This window comes from Theobroma cacao, chromosome 4 (genome assembly GCF_053813885.1).
Source record: "Theobroma cacao isolate CCN51 chromosome 4, ASM5381388v1, whole genome shotgun sequence".
Classification (NCBI taxonomy): domain Eukaryota; kingdom Viridiplantae; phylum Streptophyta; class Magnoliopsida; order Malvales; family Malvaceae; genus Theobroma; species Theobroma cacao.
In genome coordinates, this window is record NC_142642.1 from 39,067,835 (window position 1) to 39,085,148 (window position 17,314).

Below are 17,314 nucleotides of genomic sequence, written 5' to 3' on the forward strand. Positions count from 1 at the left end.
TCACCTTTTTGAAATATTTATAGATATATATAATATAATTAAGATAAGTATTGCATATTTATTTATTTATTTATTTATTTTTCAATTAAAAAATTGGAAGTATTAAATTCTGAATGTTGAAAATTTGTAGACAATTATAATGTCATTGCCTTTGATTGAAGTAAGAGGAAGATATATATATGTGCTACAATTATGAGATAGTGGCTAGAATTGTATAAGAATGAAAAGAATATTATTAGATTTCCATTTGATTTCATGAATTAATTATGTGTTATATTTGTAATTTTCGTATAGTCTTATTAGTTTAAACAGATTGAAGACTCAATAGATGATTATGTTTTTTAAAAATGATGTTTTTGACCTTTTAAATGTTAATATTGTTAGTCAATTGTTAAAAAAAATGAAATTATTTTAGACACAAATATCTTCTTTAGAAAAATCTGCTCATTCCTTTTCTCTCCTAAAAAACTTAATGAAAAGAAATTAAAGGAATTTGATACGCTTTCGTCAAATCTTCAATCTTTTTGCATTTTGGTCCACTTGAAGAATCTTATTATAATCAATACTCATTCTTCCGATTCCTTTTTTCATCTTGTTGCTCGAAGATTTTTCTCTTCTCCCTTTAGATTTTATTTCTTTTCTTTTTCATTTTTTAAAAAATTTAACTCTTTTAACTAAAAAAGTTTTTATTTGAAAGGAAAAAAGAAATACGAAGAAATTGTTGATGTTTCTTGGCCACAGCAATTTGAAGAGGAAAAGATTCACCAACTTGGATCCCATGGAGGCTGCAAGGTCTCTCATTTCTTTTCTATGGGTTGATTTATGTTTTTAAAATAAGAGAGACCAAAGTGTCCTTTTAAAATGATTGAATGAGATTTTTGAATTTTACCCATTCAGTAGTCCATTTTGCCACAGGTTTTCGTTGCAAGACATAACCAACTAGGGCTAATTAATTGGATAGAGCAGATTTACAGTAGGGTTTTTGTTGAATATTAGCTCAAATTAAAGTATTTCTTAAACTTTTAAAACAGATATCCAACTTAAAATCAATTGGTAATTGATGGAGAGGGATACCCCTTATTTAGCATATAAGATCCTCTTTACTTATTGTCAATTGATTTTAAATTAGACATTCGTCCAACATGATATCAAAGAAGGTAGTGCTTCCATTCACGAGTCTGTTGGTATATAAATAAGTTTGATATGTATAGATAACTTATCAATAATAAAAGAAACGATGTGTCCTCTCTAGTTTTAGCAAATTCACTGAATTTACCATAGTTCTGTCAACAAAATTAAGAAGATGATAAACATGTTAGTTATTTCATACCATAAATGTTATTTAGAACTCTTACAAAACTAGCAATTAAACGACACAAAGGTGGCCAGTAGGTACAGGGGCATCCAAATTAATCAATTCTAGGTGCTTGATGTGTGCCATCAAGTTCAATCTTTAGACCCCAGGGACCGAGTGGAATTGCTTCTCTAGGCTGGAAAAACGTAATCCACATGCTGGCGAGTGTAGACTCTGTGCACACACGATGGCTTGGGCATCGATGTCGATGCATTGTATAATACTGACCAAAATCTTCAGAACCACATTTGCAGATCCCTAAATTTCTCAGATACTTCTTCTTCTGCATCAGACCTTATCAAGTCCTTTTCCTCATTGATTGATATAACTTCATTGCCTTTTGAAATGCATATATATAGAGAGAGGCATAAGGCAGAAATTAGATTTCTCTCCAACAGTAAGAAATTTAGTCCAAGATTCCATGACACCATAATCCTTCATTACCCATATCTCAACAGGGTAGGAGGAGGGAGGTTGATTAAGGTAAAATTTATGATTATAAAATGTTAACCATGCGAAGTCTTCCATCAAGAGCGTCTAGGTGATTATGAAATGAGATGATCATTTGCTTATGGAATGAGATGCAGCAGCTTTACTAGCTAGATGCAGATTTGGTTGTTTTCTTTTGGCAATTTAGGAATAATTGAACATTAATTCTAGGTTGGAGAATTCATATCAAACATTAAGAAAAGTCTTCGGTTTATTCTCTCTTGTAACTGAATCCTTGAATTAACAGATGCAGTATTTATCAGCTGTTTTGCTTCTTTTTTTCCCTATTTTACCAGCTCCCTCTTTTCTAGAGAAAGTGGAAAGCTCAGTTTTATGCCAGATCTCACAAGGAATTACCATCTAGCATTTAATTTGAAATCAAACAATAAAGAATCCGATGAATCTACTGTAGTTCTGACAATTAAAAAAAATAAAATGCTAATTGCATGATAACTCTTTCAAACCACAAAAGCAATTGAAGTTTATGTCACATAACAGTATTATGGAACGAAAATTGGCCACCCAAATCCATGGTGTCTCTGATTCAACCAAAAATGTCCACAAAGTATGAGCTTCTCAATGCCCAAAAGTGATGGAACTCTAATACCTCAAGCATCAATCCAATGGATGGACCTGAAAATGATATGTTAGCTACCTGAAAATAAGATGCCATTGTCTTGGATATGAAGAATACTTATAAACAAACAAAACATGATAGATTAGGTCCTTACACCTGCGAAGGGAAAGAGATTTCTATGAATTTCTTATTCTCTTGGGTTCAAGTGCTTATTAGGAAAGTGATTAATAAAATCTTTGCATATAAAATTAAAACGCTTGTAATTAGAAGAATCCTTTCCCTTGCTTCTGTAAGGAGAGAATACTGTAATGCGGCTACAGGAAATTAGAGATGAGTTAAGGCAAGCAATGGTGAAACAATGATAAAAAGGGTTTTCAGGATACCTACTAGCTCACGTGTTCGTCTAGCCAGAATTTCAGGTTTGAGGAGATGAAAACAAAAAATTTAATATTTGGGAGACAAAATTATAAAATTTTTTAAAAAATAAAAATAAAATTTTAAATCAAAACAAGGAAAAATTATAAACTTTGGGGGGGGGCGGGTGCCCCTACTAGCCCCCCTTTCCCTCCTCGGCCTCTTCTGCTCTTCTTCACTTGAATCAAAGCTATTGATACTGTTCGGTGAAAGTAGACTCTCTGCATGTACGATTGCTTCATGTAGGTGAAACATTTTGTCACACTTGCAAATCTTAAATTCCTCAGGTTTTGTTCCTTCGCAATCGCACCTCATCAATCCGCGGCGACTGAATGATATAAGGGCATTGCCTTTCGAAATCCATAAGGGATTCGAAAACAACTCCCCCTCAGTAAGCAATTTAGTCCAAGAACTCCGGACACCATACTCCTTCATTACCCATAACTCATGGGAGTGGAGGTGGGAGGAGGGAGGTTCGGCATCATTATTTCTATACCTTAACTTTAAGCTTAGTTTTCCATCTAGAACCCCCAAGCGACAGAAACATGGAGTTTGACCCAAGTATGGAGTTGGCAGTGTGCTAAAGCTCTCCATCGTTAAGTCAAAAGCGAAGATCCCATTCCCATGTCTCCCTAACCAATGGAGAGCTCCATTAACGAAAGGCCCTGATTGATAGAAGAAAACCGGAGGGTTGGCAGGGGGCGGTTGAACCATTCTCCACGAATTTTGTCTGAGTGAAAAAATTGCAACTCTGGTTTCCAGAGTACCACGCCATCTCCGGATGCCGAAAAGCACTTTATAATCGTCGGAGGATGAGTCGTAACGGAAACCATTAAAGATACCATCTTCGGAAGCACAATAACGAAGAGCGAATATGAACCCTCCATTTATTGGAACGTAATAAGGATAAGGCAACTTCTTGTGGTCTCCCGTTCATGGGTTCCACAGAAAGAAATCCTTGTCAAGATCAGCTAAAGCTACCAGGCCATTGCATGAACCCATGATTTTGAATCGAGGTGGAATCTGCCTCTTTGGTGGAAAATCGAGGCGTATCAATGCAATTTGATCATCACCAAACGCCGTTTCGTAGTCTAAAAAATTCAGGTCGAAACATGTCGATATGAGAACCTTTTGATTAGCACTGATGTTCGGAACTTTCCTTGTTCGTTGCAAGTGCAATCGGGCGAATGCAGGACTGGAGATCAGAGAGTTGCATGACTTCGACAAGCATTTGAATCTTACCAGAGCCTCCACAGGCGATCCTAGGAATATTTCTTCTACGATTTCTTAAGGCAATATTGATGTTGCCATGCCTTCTTCATCAGTTCCATCAGCTTTCTAATGCAAGGGTATTTATTAGGAACTAGTACTGTTACACATTAACCCTAAACCCTAAAAAAATTAAGAGCCATAATTTTATTTAGAAAAATTACCGAAATACTCTCAATTCAAAATTATTAGTTTATTGTTCACATTAAAGATATTTTATAATATTAATAGTCTAATCTCTCGTGGGATTTGAAATTATTTCCAAAGTGATATTTGAAAAAAAAAATTCTTATGATGCTAATTAAGAAAAAATCATATGAGAAAAATTGAAATCATAAGAGGTATATTATTATTTACAAACCCAAAAGTAATTATGAATAGATGCTTCAAGGGTGTCAAGTCCTGTTTACTTAGATTTTCATTTATTTATTTTTATGTAGTTCTCATAAGTTTATAAAAAATTTTTAATTAGTAACACTAAAAAAATATGAATTTGTTATTTATCGGAAGCTATATGTCACCTTTTTTAATTTTTTAGGTATAAATAATATAATTAAGATAAGTACTGAATATATATATATATATATATATATATTCAATTTTTTTTCAATTAAAAAAGTTGGAAGTATTAAATTCTGAATGTTGTGATGCAACATATAAGACAATTATAATGTCATTAATTGCCTTTGAGAGAATGAAGAGGAAAGATATATATCTGCTACAAGGAGTGCATCAAGCAATCCTAGGCTGCTGTAATCTTGCCTTGTTTTGAGATAGTGGCTGAGACTTGCATAAGAATGAAAAGAATATTGTTAGATTGATTTTACATTAATTAGAAAAAGATTGTTATTTGATTTCATGAATTAATTATCTGTTATATTTGTAATTTTTGTATGGCCTTGAGCTTATAGACAGATCAAGAATTACTAGCTGATTATGTTGCTCGATCATTAGCAAGGGCGGAGCAGGGGCGGAGCGTCCCTTGATTCAAAATGTTTAAAATTTTTTATATATTATATATTTTTAAAATAATTCTTTAAAATAATTAATACAAATAAAAAAAAAATAAAATGACTCTACAAGTTTTTTTTTTTTAATTTTACTTAAATTTTTAAATTTTTCCCTAACTCTTTAAGTTTCTCCACATCTGAAGTAAATTTTTTTTTTAATTTTTTTATATTTGTTTATTTTTTTCAATTCTATTCTTTTTACTCATATGTTTTATATTTTTACAGATTTTCTCTTCCAAATTGCTCGAACCATCAACCATATTTTTTTTTATTATGTAGGTTCAATCTTTTACTTGTCATTTTTTTCCGTTATGTGGATTTTATTTTCAATAATTTTAATTTTTAAAAATTAAAAAATTATTATGTAATTATCAAATATAAGTTCTAGCTTTACATTATTGGTTGTTGCTTTAAGTCTCACCAATATGTTATTTTTTTATTAATTCTAATTATATAAGAAGAAATTATCTTAAGTATATTTTTTTAATGTGCTTTACGTTTTATATTTAGTTGAAAGAAAATTATTTTGAGTATTTAATCTTTAAACAATCCTGATTATATATATATGATGAATTTATTAATTCTATATATCATATTTAACTATTTATATTTTATACATTATAGTTTAATATTTAGTATTTTAAGTTTAAATAGAATAAAATAAAAATATTAGATGTTGACTGCATTAATTTTTTAGTCGATAAAGATAAGACACCAAAATAAAATAGATAATGAGTTTCTTGCAAATAATTTAGTTTTTTATATCGAGAAAAACATTACTATTGTCGAACAAAACTTTTTTAGAGGACTGTCATAAGTTTTTTTTTATTTCTTTTGATTTACATGTTATGTAAAATAATTGTCCATTATGAATCTTTTGATTGTTAATGGTTAAGCTCAACATATTAATTTTAACAATTTTTAATCTTTTTTCTTCTTCATCTTTGACCCCCCAATAAAAATTGATCAGTTCCGTCACTACTCATTAACAATCAAAAGAATAAAGATTATCAATGAAAGGTAGCATTTTTAAAATGGATATTTAACACAAAATCAATAGAAAATCGATGAAAATAGATTATTCTATATTTAAGGGAAGAGATCTCTTCACCTATTGTCAATTGATTTTAAGTTAGATTCTATTCAAAAAATACATAGCTCCTTTTAATGATCCTCATCTTGTAACATCGATATATAAAAAAGCTTGTTATGTATGAATCATTTATCAATAAGAAAAGAAACAATGCGTCCTCTCTAATTCTAGCAAATTCATTGAATCTACCACGACTCTTTGCCAATAAAATTAGGAAGATAATAAACATGGTAGTTCTTTCAAACCATAAGTGTTATTTAGAATTTGCAAAACTAGCAATTAAACGACACAAAGTTGGCCTGTGAGTAGAGGGCCATCCAAATCAACTAGGTGCTTGATGAGTCCCATCAAGTTCAATCTTTAGACCCCAGGAGCAAGTGGAATTGCTTCTTTAGGCTGGAAAAACGTAATCCACATGCTGGTGAAACAAATAAAAGAAGGGATGACGTGAAACAGATAGCCAGAAAAGATTATCTTCATCCTAAGGATAAATACCTCGTGTCATGTTCTTCCTTTTTCTGTTTCTGCCTTGGACATTCGGCGAAAGTAGACTCCGAGCACACACGGCGGCGTGGCATAGATGAAAGCCGCCAAAAATTTCAGCATCACATTTGCAGATCCTAAATTTCTCAGATATTGCTTCTTCTGCATCAGACCTTATCAAGTCCTTTTTCTCATTGATTGATATAACTTCATTGCCTTTTGAAATGCATAGAGGCATAAGCCAGATAATCGGTTTCTCTCCAACAGTCAGAAATTTAGACCAAGATTCCTTGACACCATAATCCTTCATTACCCATATCTCTAAAGGGTGGTGGGAGGGAGGTTCATTAAGACAGAAGTTATGATTATAAAATGTTAAGCAAAGTCTTCCACCGAGAACCCCGATTTTCAAGTAATGGAGGGAAGTTTGAGGTTTATCAGGAATTGGCACTATGCTAAATCTCTCCGTCTTTAAATCGAAAGCTTGGATTTCTACCGTCACATTTTTCCCTTTCAGCCAATGGAGAGCTCCATTGACCAAAGACCCTGAAAGATTTAGGAAAGGGAAAATCGAGGAGTTGGCAGAGGGAAATTGAATCATTCTCCACGAATTATTTCTTAGTGAAAAGATGGAAACTGTCACCTCTTTGCAAAAAGTATATGAGATTGGATGCCACGCTGATGTCTGAGCACCCAAAAGCAGTTTGTAATCATCGGTAGATGAGTCATAACCAAAACCATAAAAACAAAGAAGTCCGCTTGATGGAAAACAAGGATCTGGCAACTTCTTGTAGTCCCCGGTCGATGGGTTCCACAAAAAGACCTTGTCCTTCTCAAGAGCCACGGCTACCAATCCATGGCATGATCCCATAATCCTGACTCGACGGTCCTGTCTTTTTGGTGGAAAATCAAGGGGGACTTCGCAAAAAGATGTTTCGTAATCTACCAAGTTGAGGCGAGAAGGTGTCGATGTAATAACAACACTCGTTCCCGATGCTCGTTCCAACTGCATTCTGGCGAATGAAGGACTGGATATCAAAGACTTCCATGACTTGGAAACGCACTTGAACCTCAGCAAAGACTTGACGGGCAATCGTGAGAGTATCTCCTCTATGATATCTTGAGAAAGGTTCGGCCTCGGCATGTTTTTGCTTTTTAGCTCGATTTGGTTTCTTCTTCTGTTACTCCAAAAGCCAAAGGAAGGGTTAAATAGACCTTGGGACAGTTCGATTCATTGATGAATAAGGAAACTCAATTTTGTAGAAGTAAAACTGAGTGCAAAAACTTATTTTACTAATCTTCAATTAACTTTAGGATGCCTACAAAAGTTCTAATAGGGTAATACTCTTTTTTTTTTTTTAATTACGAGTACAATATGTGTGTGATTATTTTTCCTATTTATCATATAAATTATAAGATTTATATTTAATGTATTTTTGGTGTGTATGTTTTATATTTCATTAATAATGCAAATGTTATCATATGTTAATAAAAACTTGGGAGTTTTTTTTTAAAAAAATTCATATAATTTTAAAAAATATATTTATTTTAAAGGATTTTTCAAATTTTATTTTTATAAATTTACGAGGTGGCACTATTACTTTTTTTTAAGACATAAATATTATATTATATTTAATAACCGTACAAATACAAAAGATGACCAGCTAATTTGCTTAATGTGTATTTGTACCATTCTAGGTGGCATTCAAAACAATTCTAGGTGCTTAATGTGTCCCATCAAGTTCAATCTTTAGAACCCAGGATCGAGTGGAATTGCCCCTTTAGGCTGGAAAAACGTAATCCAATAAAGGAAGGGGTGATGTAAAACATATAGCCAGAAAAGATTAACTTCGTCCTAAGGATTTAAGGACAAACACCTCATGACATGTTCTTCCTTTTTCTGTGCCTGCCTTGCTTTTGCTTTTCATCTTCAATAAGGATATGGACATTCGGCGAAAGTAGACTCTATGCACACACGATGGCGTGGCATTGATGTTGATGCCTTCTATGATTGTCGCCAAAAGCTTCAGCATCACATTTACAGATCCTATATTTCTCAGATATTGCTTCTTCTGCACCAGACCTTATCAAGTCCTTTTTCTCATTGATTGATATAACTTCATTGCCTTTTGAAATGCATAGAGGCATAAGCGTAGATTTCTCTCCAACAATCAGAAATTTAGTCCAAGATTCCTTGACACCATAATCCTTCATTACCCATATCTCAACAGGGTAGGAGGAGAGAGGTTGATTAAGTTAAAATTTATGATTATAAAATGTTCAGCAAAGTCTTCCATCAAGAACCCCGATTTTCAAATAATTGAAGGAAGTTTGTGGCTGATCAGGAATTGGAACTATGCTAAATCTCTCCATCTTTAAATCGAAAGCTTGGATTTCTACTGTCACTCTTTTGGCTGTCAGCCAATGGAGAGCTCCATTGACAAAAAACCCTGAAAGATTTAGGAAAAGGAGAGACGAGAAGTCGACAGAGGGTGATTGAATCATTCTCCATGAATTATTTCTCAGTGAAAAGATGGAAACTGTCACCTCTGATTAAAAATCATATGAGATTGGACGCCATGTCTGAACACCCAAAAGCACTTTGTAATCATCAGTAGATGAGTCATAACCAAAACCATGACAATAAAGAGCGCCACTTGATGGAAAACAAGGATCTGGCAACTTCTTGTAGTCCCCAGTCGATGGGTTCCACAAAAAGACCTTGTCCTTCTCAAGAGCCACGGCTACCAATCCATGGCATGATCCCATGATCCTGACTCGATGGTCCTGTCTTTTTGGTGGAAAATCAAGGGGTACTTCGCAAAAAGATGCTTCGTAATCTACCAAGTTGAGGCGAGAAGGGGTCGATGTAATAAGAACACTCGTTCCCGATGCTCGTTCCAACTGCATTCTGGCGAATGAAGGACTGGAGATCAAAGAGTACCATGACCTGGAAACGCACTTGAATCTCAGCAAAGACTTGACTGGCAATCGTGCGAGTATCTCCTCTATGATATCTTGAGAAAGGTCTGGCCTCGACATGTTGTTTTGCTTTTGCTCCATCTGGTTTCCTCCTCCTGTCATTCTAAAGCCCAAGGCAGGGTTAAATAGACCTTGGGACTGTTCTTTTTCATTCATGAATAATCAATGATTCAAGCACAACTGCACAAGTTTTCAACCTGTCGGGGAAGCTCAATTTCAGTAGAACTAAAACTGAGGCTAAAAACTTATTTTACTAATCTTTAATTAACTTTAGGATGTCAATATCAGCTATTTTTCTCAATAGGATAATACTCTTTTTTTATTATCATGAATGAAATGTATTCGGCATTAAAGATATGTGATTATTTTTCATATAAATTATATGATTTATATTTATTATTTAATGTATTTTCAGGGTATAATTTTATATATTATTAAAAAACCCAATGTTATCTATTGTTAATTGTTAATAAATAAAATTTTAATTGTTTCTTTAAATAATAAATTTTTAATTGTTAATGAACAAATATTTTTAAAAAATATTTATTTTGAAAGATTTTTGAATATTTATTTTTTTAGATTTATGAGATTGACACTATATTACGTAATGATAATTTATCAAATATAAATCATAAATTATAATACCATTATTCAAATTTATAAGAGCTAGATGATTAATTTAAACAATAAAATACATATTGTATAACTAAAGGACACTAGATGTAAAATTATGAAAGAAACTATAGATATTATGATTTTAATCACTACATATATAGGAGTATTTGGAAGTGCAGGACTTCACTTGAGCACAACCCAGTTTCCCTTCAGAAAAGTTATAAATGCAATCTTCTTTGACTGGTTTTCATGGAAATTACAGCAGCTGTAGTAATTTCTGACATAAATCATGATAAAGTTTTTTTCCCTGAAAATGCATTGGTTCAAACAAAATTAAAGGAAGTTTGAACAAATTGATCTGTTTCGGGGAACAGCACCTTTCAAGAAACATATTCTTGTTCCTCGTCGGAATTGCTTTGTCCCTCTTTTGCTGTTCATTCGCAGGAAGGTTAATAGAAATGAGGTGAAACTAGACTCTCCATGTCCGCAACAGCTTCACACTGTTCCGGGTCTTTCCGAATACTAAATTTTTTGAACTTCGCTTCATCATCATCATCATCATCCTCATCCCTGATTATAAGTAGAACTGCTCTTCTTTCTGAAAGGCGAAAGGCCTGAAAGGAACAAAGGTAGTTACTTTCAGTGCGAAGCAATCTAGTCCAGGAACCCGTACTGCCAAAGTCCTCCATTACCCACCACGAGTGAGAAGGAAACAAACTAGCAATAGAAAAAGTTAGGCAAAACCTCAAGTTAAAAGGGTTACCACGCCAATGCAGTGGTGACGATTCATCGAAATTCTCTCCCGCTGAATCAAAATAAAGGATGTCATGAAATTCTCTGTTGAATGACATAGACCACCCTACTAACCAAAGGAGAGCTTCATTGACAAAAGAGCAAGGCGTTTCAGTTCCATTGTTGGAATAATTAGTTTCAAGGTAGGGAGGGTTTTCAATCATTCTCCAGGAATTTCTTCTCAGTGAAAAAATTTCAGCTTCCATTGATGATTGCACCACGCCTTCAGTCCTTCCAAGGAACAACTTGTAAACGTCAGTGGATGAGTCATACCCAAAACCATAAACAAAAAGCTGACTAAGATAGGCTTCAGATGAAAGAAAAGGATCTGGCAACTTCCTATAGTCTCCGGTAGTTGGGTTCCAAATAAACAAATCCTCGGTGGCGTTAAGGGCTACAGCCGCCAAACCATTGCAGGAACCTAGAAGTCTGACAGGTTCCCAAGCTTCTTTCGGCGGAAAATCGAGATGTTTCGGATTCTCTTAAGAAATTGAGGTCATCATCCGTTGATAAAAGAATGTTGTGAATTCTGATCTTCGGAGTCTTCCAATACTTGTTGGAGGTGCCGTTTGGCGAACTGGGAGCTGCAGATCAAAGAACCCCATGACTTTGACAGGGACCTGAATCTCTGCTGGGATTTCACAGGCAACCATAAGAATACCTCTTCTATAATAACTTGATGCAAATCAGCCGTTGCCATTGTCTAATGAAGGTTGGATGGGTTTCTTTCTTTGCCGACTATTGCATGCCAAAGGCTGCAGCAGTTTTATTTCATGGGATTAAGAAGGCATATATACTCATGTTTTCTTAGTACATATATATATATATATATAAACTCTAACTTACTAATTAAATTATATTATAACTATTAACTAGATATTGTAATCTAATTAGATATTAGTGTTGTATTATAACTTTAACTAAATGATTTATATAATTATTTTAAACTAACAAGTGAAGAATAATTCAAACACTGACCTTGCATATTTTATTTTTGAGGGTTTCAATTTTTATATTTTATTTTAAAGGGTCGTTACATTTAATTCACAACTGATAGTATATATACTGACAGTACGTTTAATATAAAGTCCAGACATAAAGTCATTTAAAGAAGGTACAAAAAATGAGTGTCAAAATTACTACCCTTGTAATTAGAATGCAAGGTTATAGCATCAATTTTATGGCAAAGAAGTGTCAGACTTGAGATTCTCATATCAAAGCAAAGGACCTTGTTTTATTTGTTAACAGTTTTTGCTCTTGTAATCCCTGTGTCTACCAGCTCAAACCCATGACTGAAGGGATCATAAAATAAATGATGCAGGTTATAGTATTTGGAAACTCATTCAAAGAGAGAATCAATCAAGGAAAAGATGAAAGAAAGAAGGGACAAGTAAATGATTTGGGAAATCATTGATCTCTCTCTCTTTTTTCTTTTTCTTTTTTTTTTTTTCTAACAATCTATCAGTACTAGAATTAAGGTACTGAATCTCCCATATCAAAGCTCTTAAAACTTTAGAAGTTGATCTTCAATGTTTTACACTCAATTACACCTCAATTATGTACAAATTAGCAATTATTATATGCAGCAATCAATGGCATTCCAATGGGTGGCAACAAGGTTCCAGGCTTATAAATTCTTGTTTGTGGTTAGCAACTCAACAGCAAAAAGATTTGAAAGGTGAGAGCAAGAGAAAAAAAGACCATGGAAACAATGTCCATGAAGAAGAGACTTGTGATAACCAAGGTAGTCTCCGTTATGCTTCTGCTAGTTGCAGTTCAAGCCCAAGAATTATTTCCTTCTGATTATCCCTCTTCTGAAGAGACCTCTCTCCTTTCAGAATCTGAATTTCCTCAAGATTCTGAAGACACCAATTTGCCCCTCCAGACCCAACAGTTGCCCCTGAAAACGCAGTCAATTTCTGAAAAAACCTCTCTGCCTTCAGACTCTGAATTTCCTCAAGATTCTGAAGACACCAGTTTGCCCCTTGAGACCCAACATTTGCCCATTGAAACACAGTCATTTTCTGAAGAAACCTCTCTGCCTTCAGAATTCGAGTTTCCTCAAGATTCTGAAGACTCCAGTTTGGCCCTTGAGACCCAACAGTTGGCCATGGAAACTGATTCACATTCTGAAATCCGTCGGCCTCCTCAATCTCCTGCACCTTTGCCTTCAGAAACACCGTTACCTCCAGAAACCCCATTGCCTACACAAGCTCCAATTTCTCCAAAACGTCCATGGACTCCAGAAAACACTTGTAAAACAAAGTGTGCTACAACGTGCATGAGAAAGAAAGTTCCTATACTTCATAACTTATGCAACAAAGTCTGCAGGAAAAGATGCATACTCCTTTACTCGCAGCTGATCTACAATTGTACTAATCATTGTGCAGAGTCCATGCCCAAAAATTTCAAATCAGGTATTAAAACTACCTAAATTAACTTCCATTCACCCTTGTAATTCTTCTTTTTGGAATCCAATGCTGTATTCATTGATTTCTGATAAAAAAGACTCTTCTTGGTATTCTTGTTCTTGCAGATAAGAAGAAAGTGGCAGGCTATGTAAAGTACTGCTACCAGAAGTGTATCAACAAATTCTAGGCTGCTGTAGCTTGCTCTTTCAAATTATATATTATGTCTGAGATTTGTATCTGAATAAAAGAACCGTGAGATTGATCTTCTCATTGGTTTAATGACTATTGCTACCAATCAATAAAATATCTATAAGATTAATGTTCATTGTCTATTTCGACATCTGAGTCCATCAGCCAGGACTTGATGGATATCTTGGTATTATTTTTATCTGTTTTCTATAGCAGTTTTGATTTCCTCTACTTGAAAATTAGGTGGGAAGGTAGAAAATATAATTCGAAAAAATATGCATTCCATCTGCCTTTTGGCTTGGCATGATCTGCGACCAAATGTTGGCCCTCTCTCTTCTTTGAGTTTCATATAATCAATAAAGGACAAATTGTAGTACTTGCAGTTTAGGCAATTCTCCAAGTTCATAGACTTCCTCATTTCCTGTCTTAAAAGATTTTGATGAGTTTGGACAATACAAGAAGCAACTGAAACTAGACTTCTGTTGAGATTTGTGTTATAATACGAGATCAACAACGTTGATCTTAATTGATGTTAACAAGATTCATAAGTTTTCTGTTATCGACAGCATTCTCTTTTTATCTTACTCATTATTTCTACTTACAGCCTTCAATGAACAAAATGGCTACAAGCAACTTAAAAGTTCTCAAAATGACTTGATTGTGTCAAATTCATTACAAGCAATGTGGAAGTTGGTGCCATGGTACTTTCTTTTACTCCCTCCTCTCACTCCATCTTCCAATTTGCTTCTGATGCCAAGCAAATCCTTTTGGTCATGTGATAAGTCTCAGGATTCCTTAAATAGAGCCTTGTGCTGCATCCAACAGTACCCAAGTCCGCCGATGGAAAAACAGATTCGTGTCAGTTTAGGTCAATCAAAGATTGGAAACAGAAATGACAGTTGTTGAATGGTCAACAGTCAGTTTCAGTTGCTGATAAGAAAATCGAAGTGACACTGCTCTGAACCTCAAGCAATGTGAAGGATTTATACAGATCAACTAAGTATGCTACAAGAAAAGAAACTCTGTGATCAAGTTAGAAGAACTCATAACAAGAGAAAAATTAGAGAATAAGCTTCAACTAGTGTAAATGGTAGGCTGCAGCAGTGCACGAATGAAATAGTTCTTTGCATGCTAATAAATCTATAGACCCAAGGGGCAGAGTATAATTGCTTCTCTAAGTTAAGAAATTAATTAAGAATTGTAAAAGAAACAGAAAGAATAAGCAAAGAATGCAACTTGGATAATGAGGTTGGGACAATAACCCACAACACTAGCATTGTACGAAGTTGTATTAAACTTGGATTGGTTCTTCAAACTTCTACTTCTACCTAAACTAAACTTTTCAACAACTTGAAAAGAAGATGTGCAAATTGAATTTCATAGTCACTGTCACTTTAAAAAACCAAAAAAAAAAAAGAATTATTTGACTTTCTCTTTAATTTAAAAAAAAAAAACTGGAAAAAGAATTGAATGAGTTAAATGGAGTAGAATGAGAAAAGGAAATTAATCTTATAGGTTTTCACATGTGATGTGAAATAAAGGGGAACAAAATTGAAAAAGGCATATATACACGCCATGGCAAATTTAACATTTATCCTTTAAGAGGGGCTGGGCCTGAGTTAACTCGATAAAGAATGTCCAAGTTGACTCAAAAAGAAAACGGCTCACTTCCAGCCTTTCTTCTCGTTTCTTCTTTTATTATTCATTTCTTCTGTTTTCTGGAATCTTTTTTGTCTTTGGGTGCTCCATATTTCCATCAAAATTGTTTCTTGAGAAAGAGCAAAAGAGTTTACAGAACAATTGAAGTCATGAAAAAAGAAAGAATAATTCAGCAGCTACCGACAGCAGCTGAAGAAGAAGCTGAAATTCCGATTCTTCCCCAAGAAATCATAGTGGAAATCCTTTCAAGATTACCCATCAAATCCCTTTGCCAATTCAGGTGCGTTTCCAAACTTTGGCTTTCTCTTATATCAGATCCCCTGTTAGCCAAAGCCCACCTCAAACAAACCATTAAAAATGATTACTTTTATTCTCAGCGGAAAAGAGTGATCATTTCCTCACATAATTTGTACTCTCTTGAATATGAATCAATTGGTAAAGACGCTAGCTGTGATGAAAATTTGGTAGCTTCAGAGCTTGATTATCCTTTGAAAGACAACCCAAATGGATTGGCTGAGCTATTAGATTCTGCTAAAGATGGTTTTTTGTATTGTGAAAGAAGTGAGGATGATGAATTTCCTGTAATGGTAAAGCTAAACTTGCCATGTTGTGTGAACCCAAGGAATTGGGTTGATATCTTGGGTTCTTGTAATGGGTTGGTTTGTATTGCCCCAGATGAAGATACTCTTTTCTTGTTTAACCCTTCCACTAGGGAATCCAAAAGAATCCCTGACCCGCCTTCCGAGTATGCTGCTAGTGGTTTAAGTGTTTATGGGTTTGGTTTTGATTTTGTTAATGATGATTATAAGGTGGTGAAACTAGGGAGTGGAACTGTTTGTGTTTACTCATTAAGAACTGATTCTTGGAGAAAGGTTGTGAGTTTCCCATTTGATGATAATGTGTATGAATCCGGAGTGCTTCTCAATGGGGCTATTCACTGGATGGCCAGTCGTGGAGATGGGGCGGATTATGAGTGTGTGGTTGCTGCTTTTAGTTTAGAAAAAGAGGTTTTTTTAGATATGTCTGCACCTGACGTTGTCGATACTAGCTTTGAATTTGTGGTAGGGGTTCTTAATGGATGCCTCTGTGTGCTTCATAGCCGCAATCAGATGCACAATGATTTTTGGGTGATGACCAAGTATGGCATAGGCGAATCATGGACTAAATTGACCCTCAGTATCTCATACATATGCATGAAGCCTTTGTGTTTGGCACACAGTGGAGAAGCCCTGCTGGAGGTTGATGGGAAACTGTTGCTGTACAACTTGGAAGATGACAGTTTTAGGTACTTAGAAGTTCATGGCATTCCTGCTGGGGATGGTTTTGAAGCAGATACCTACTTGGAGAGCCTCATTTCACCCAATGGCTACTGTAGGAGTGGAATGCAGATGCAATATTGAGTACCAACGAAATTTAGGAGCCTGGGGATGGTGAAAAGAGCTAAAGATGAAAAACTAATAGCATCTGTTCCTATTATTTTCTGTAATTTTACTTATTTGTGAGCTCTGCTCCCTAGAATACATGTTTCATACTCTTGTGCTTAAAGTATCTCTTTCAATACATATGTTGTGGCAACTTTGAGTGCAAACGGTTGACACATGAGGCAGAAAATGAACAGTTCAGTTTTCACGTTTATCTTTTTTGGACAGGAAGGTTGAGGATCTGAGTGCCAAACCTTCCTGTTCTCGGTCATGAACCTATAAGTCGTCATGAAGCCTTCCAGTCTCCCTTTTATTATGATTTTATGCAAGTTAGTCTATCTGATACTGTTTTTTATTGATCCTTTAGTTAGAACCTATTTCCTCCTTTGGCAGGCATTTAGAGAGATGACTAAATACCGGTTGCCTTGTGTTTGGCAAAGTTTGAGTGATCTCAAAATTTCAGTGCATCACTTAGTTTTCAAAGAGCTTTCCCTCAATATTTCCTGAGATACGGAAAAATCCCTGATTTGCTGAGATTTAGGTATCTATGGGGATT

General features: G+C 34.6%; 4 protein-coding genes across 4 annotated transcripts; 2 read left to right on the top strand and 2 right to left on the bottom strand.

The window, feature by feature from the left end:
- Positions 1-8,654: 8,654 nt before the first annotated feature.
- On the bottom strand, positions 8,655-9,752 carry LOC18603364 (F-box/kelch-repeat protein At3g06240-like). Its single transcript, XM_088805800.1, has 3 exons — positions 9,281-9,752; positions 8,994-9,139; positions 8,655-8,912 (listed from the first exon to the last, which is right to left on the bottom strand). Exons 1-3 carry the CDS (start codon positions 9,750-9,752, stop codon positions 8,655-8,657), a joined length of 876 nt encoding a protein of 291 aa, XP_088661926.1.
- A 983-nt stretch (positions 9,753-10,735) lies between these two features.
- LOC18603365 (F-box/kelch-repeat protein At3g06240-like) lies at positions 10,736-11,731 on the bottom strand. The gene is made up of 2 exons (XM_007035285.2): positions 11,632-11,731; positions 10,736-11,559 (listed from the first exon to the last, which is right to left on the bottom strand). The coding sequence occupies exons 1-2, from the start codon at positions 11,729-11,731 to the stop codon at positions 10,736-10,738; spliced, it is 924 nt and encodes a 307-aa protein (XP_007035347.1).
- Positions 11,732-12,780: 1,049 nt separating this feature from the next.
- LOC18603366 (uncharacterized) lies at positions 12,781-13,676 on the top strand. The gene is made up of 2 exons (XM_007035286.3): positions 12,781-13,495; positions 13,615-13,676. The coding sequence occupies exons 1-2, from the start codon at positions 12,781-12,783 to the stop codon at positions 13,674-13,676; spliced, it is 777 nt and encodes a 258-aa protein (XP_007035348.3).
- Positions 13,677-15,269: 1,593 nt separating this feature from the next.
- Positions 15,270-17,065, top strand: LOC18603367 (F-box/kelch-repeat protein At3g06240-like). The gene has a single exon (XM_018118713.2). It carries the CDS (start codon positions 15,313-15,315, stop codon positions 16,735-16,737), a length of 1,425 nt encoding a protein of 474 aa, XP_017974202.2. The 5' UTR covers positions 15,270-15,312; the 3' UTR covers positions 16,738-17,065.
- Positions 17,066-17,314: the final 249 nt, after the last annotated feature.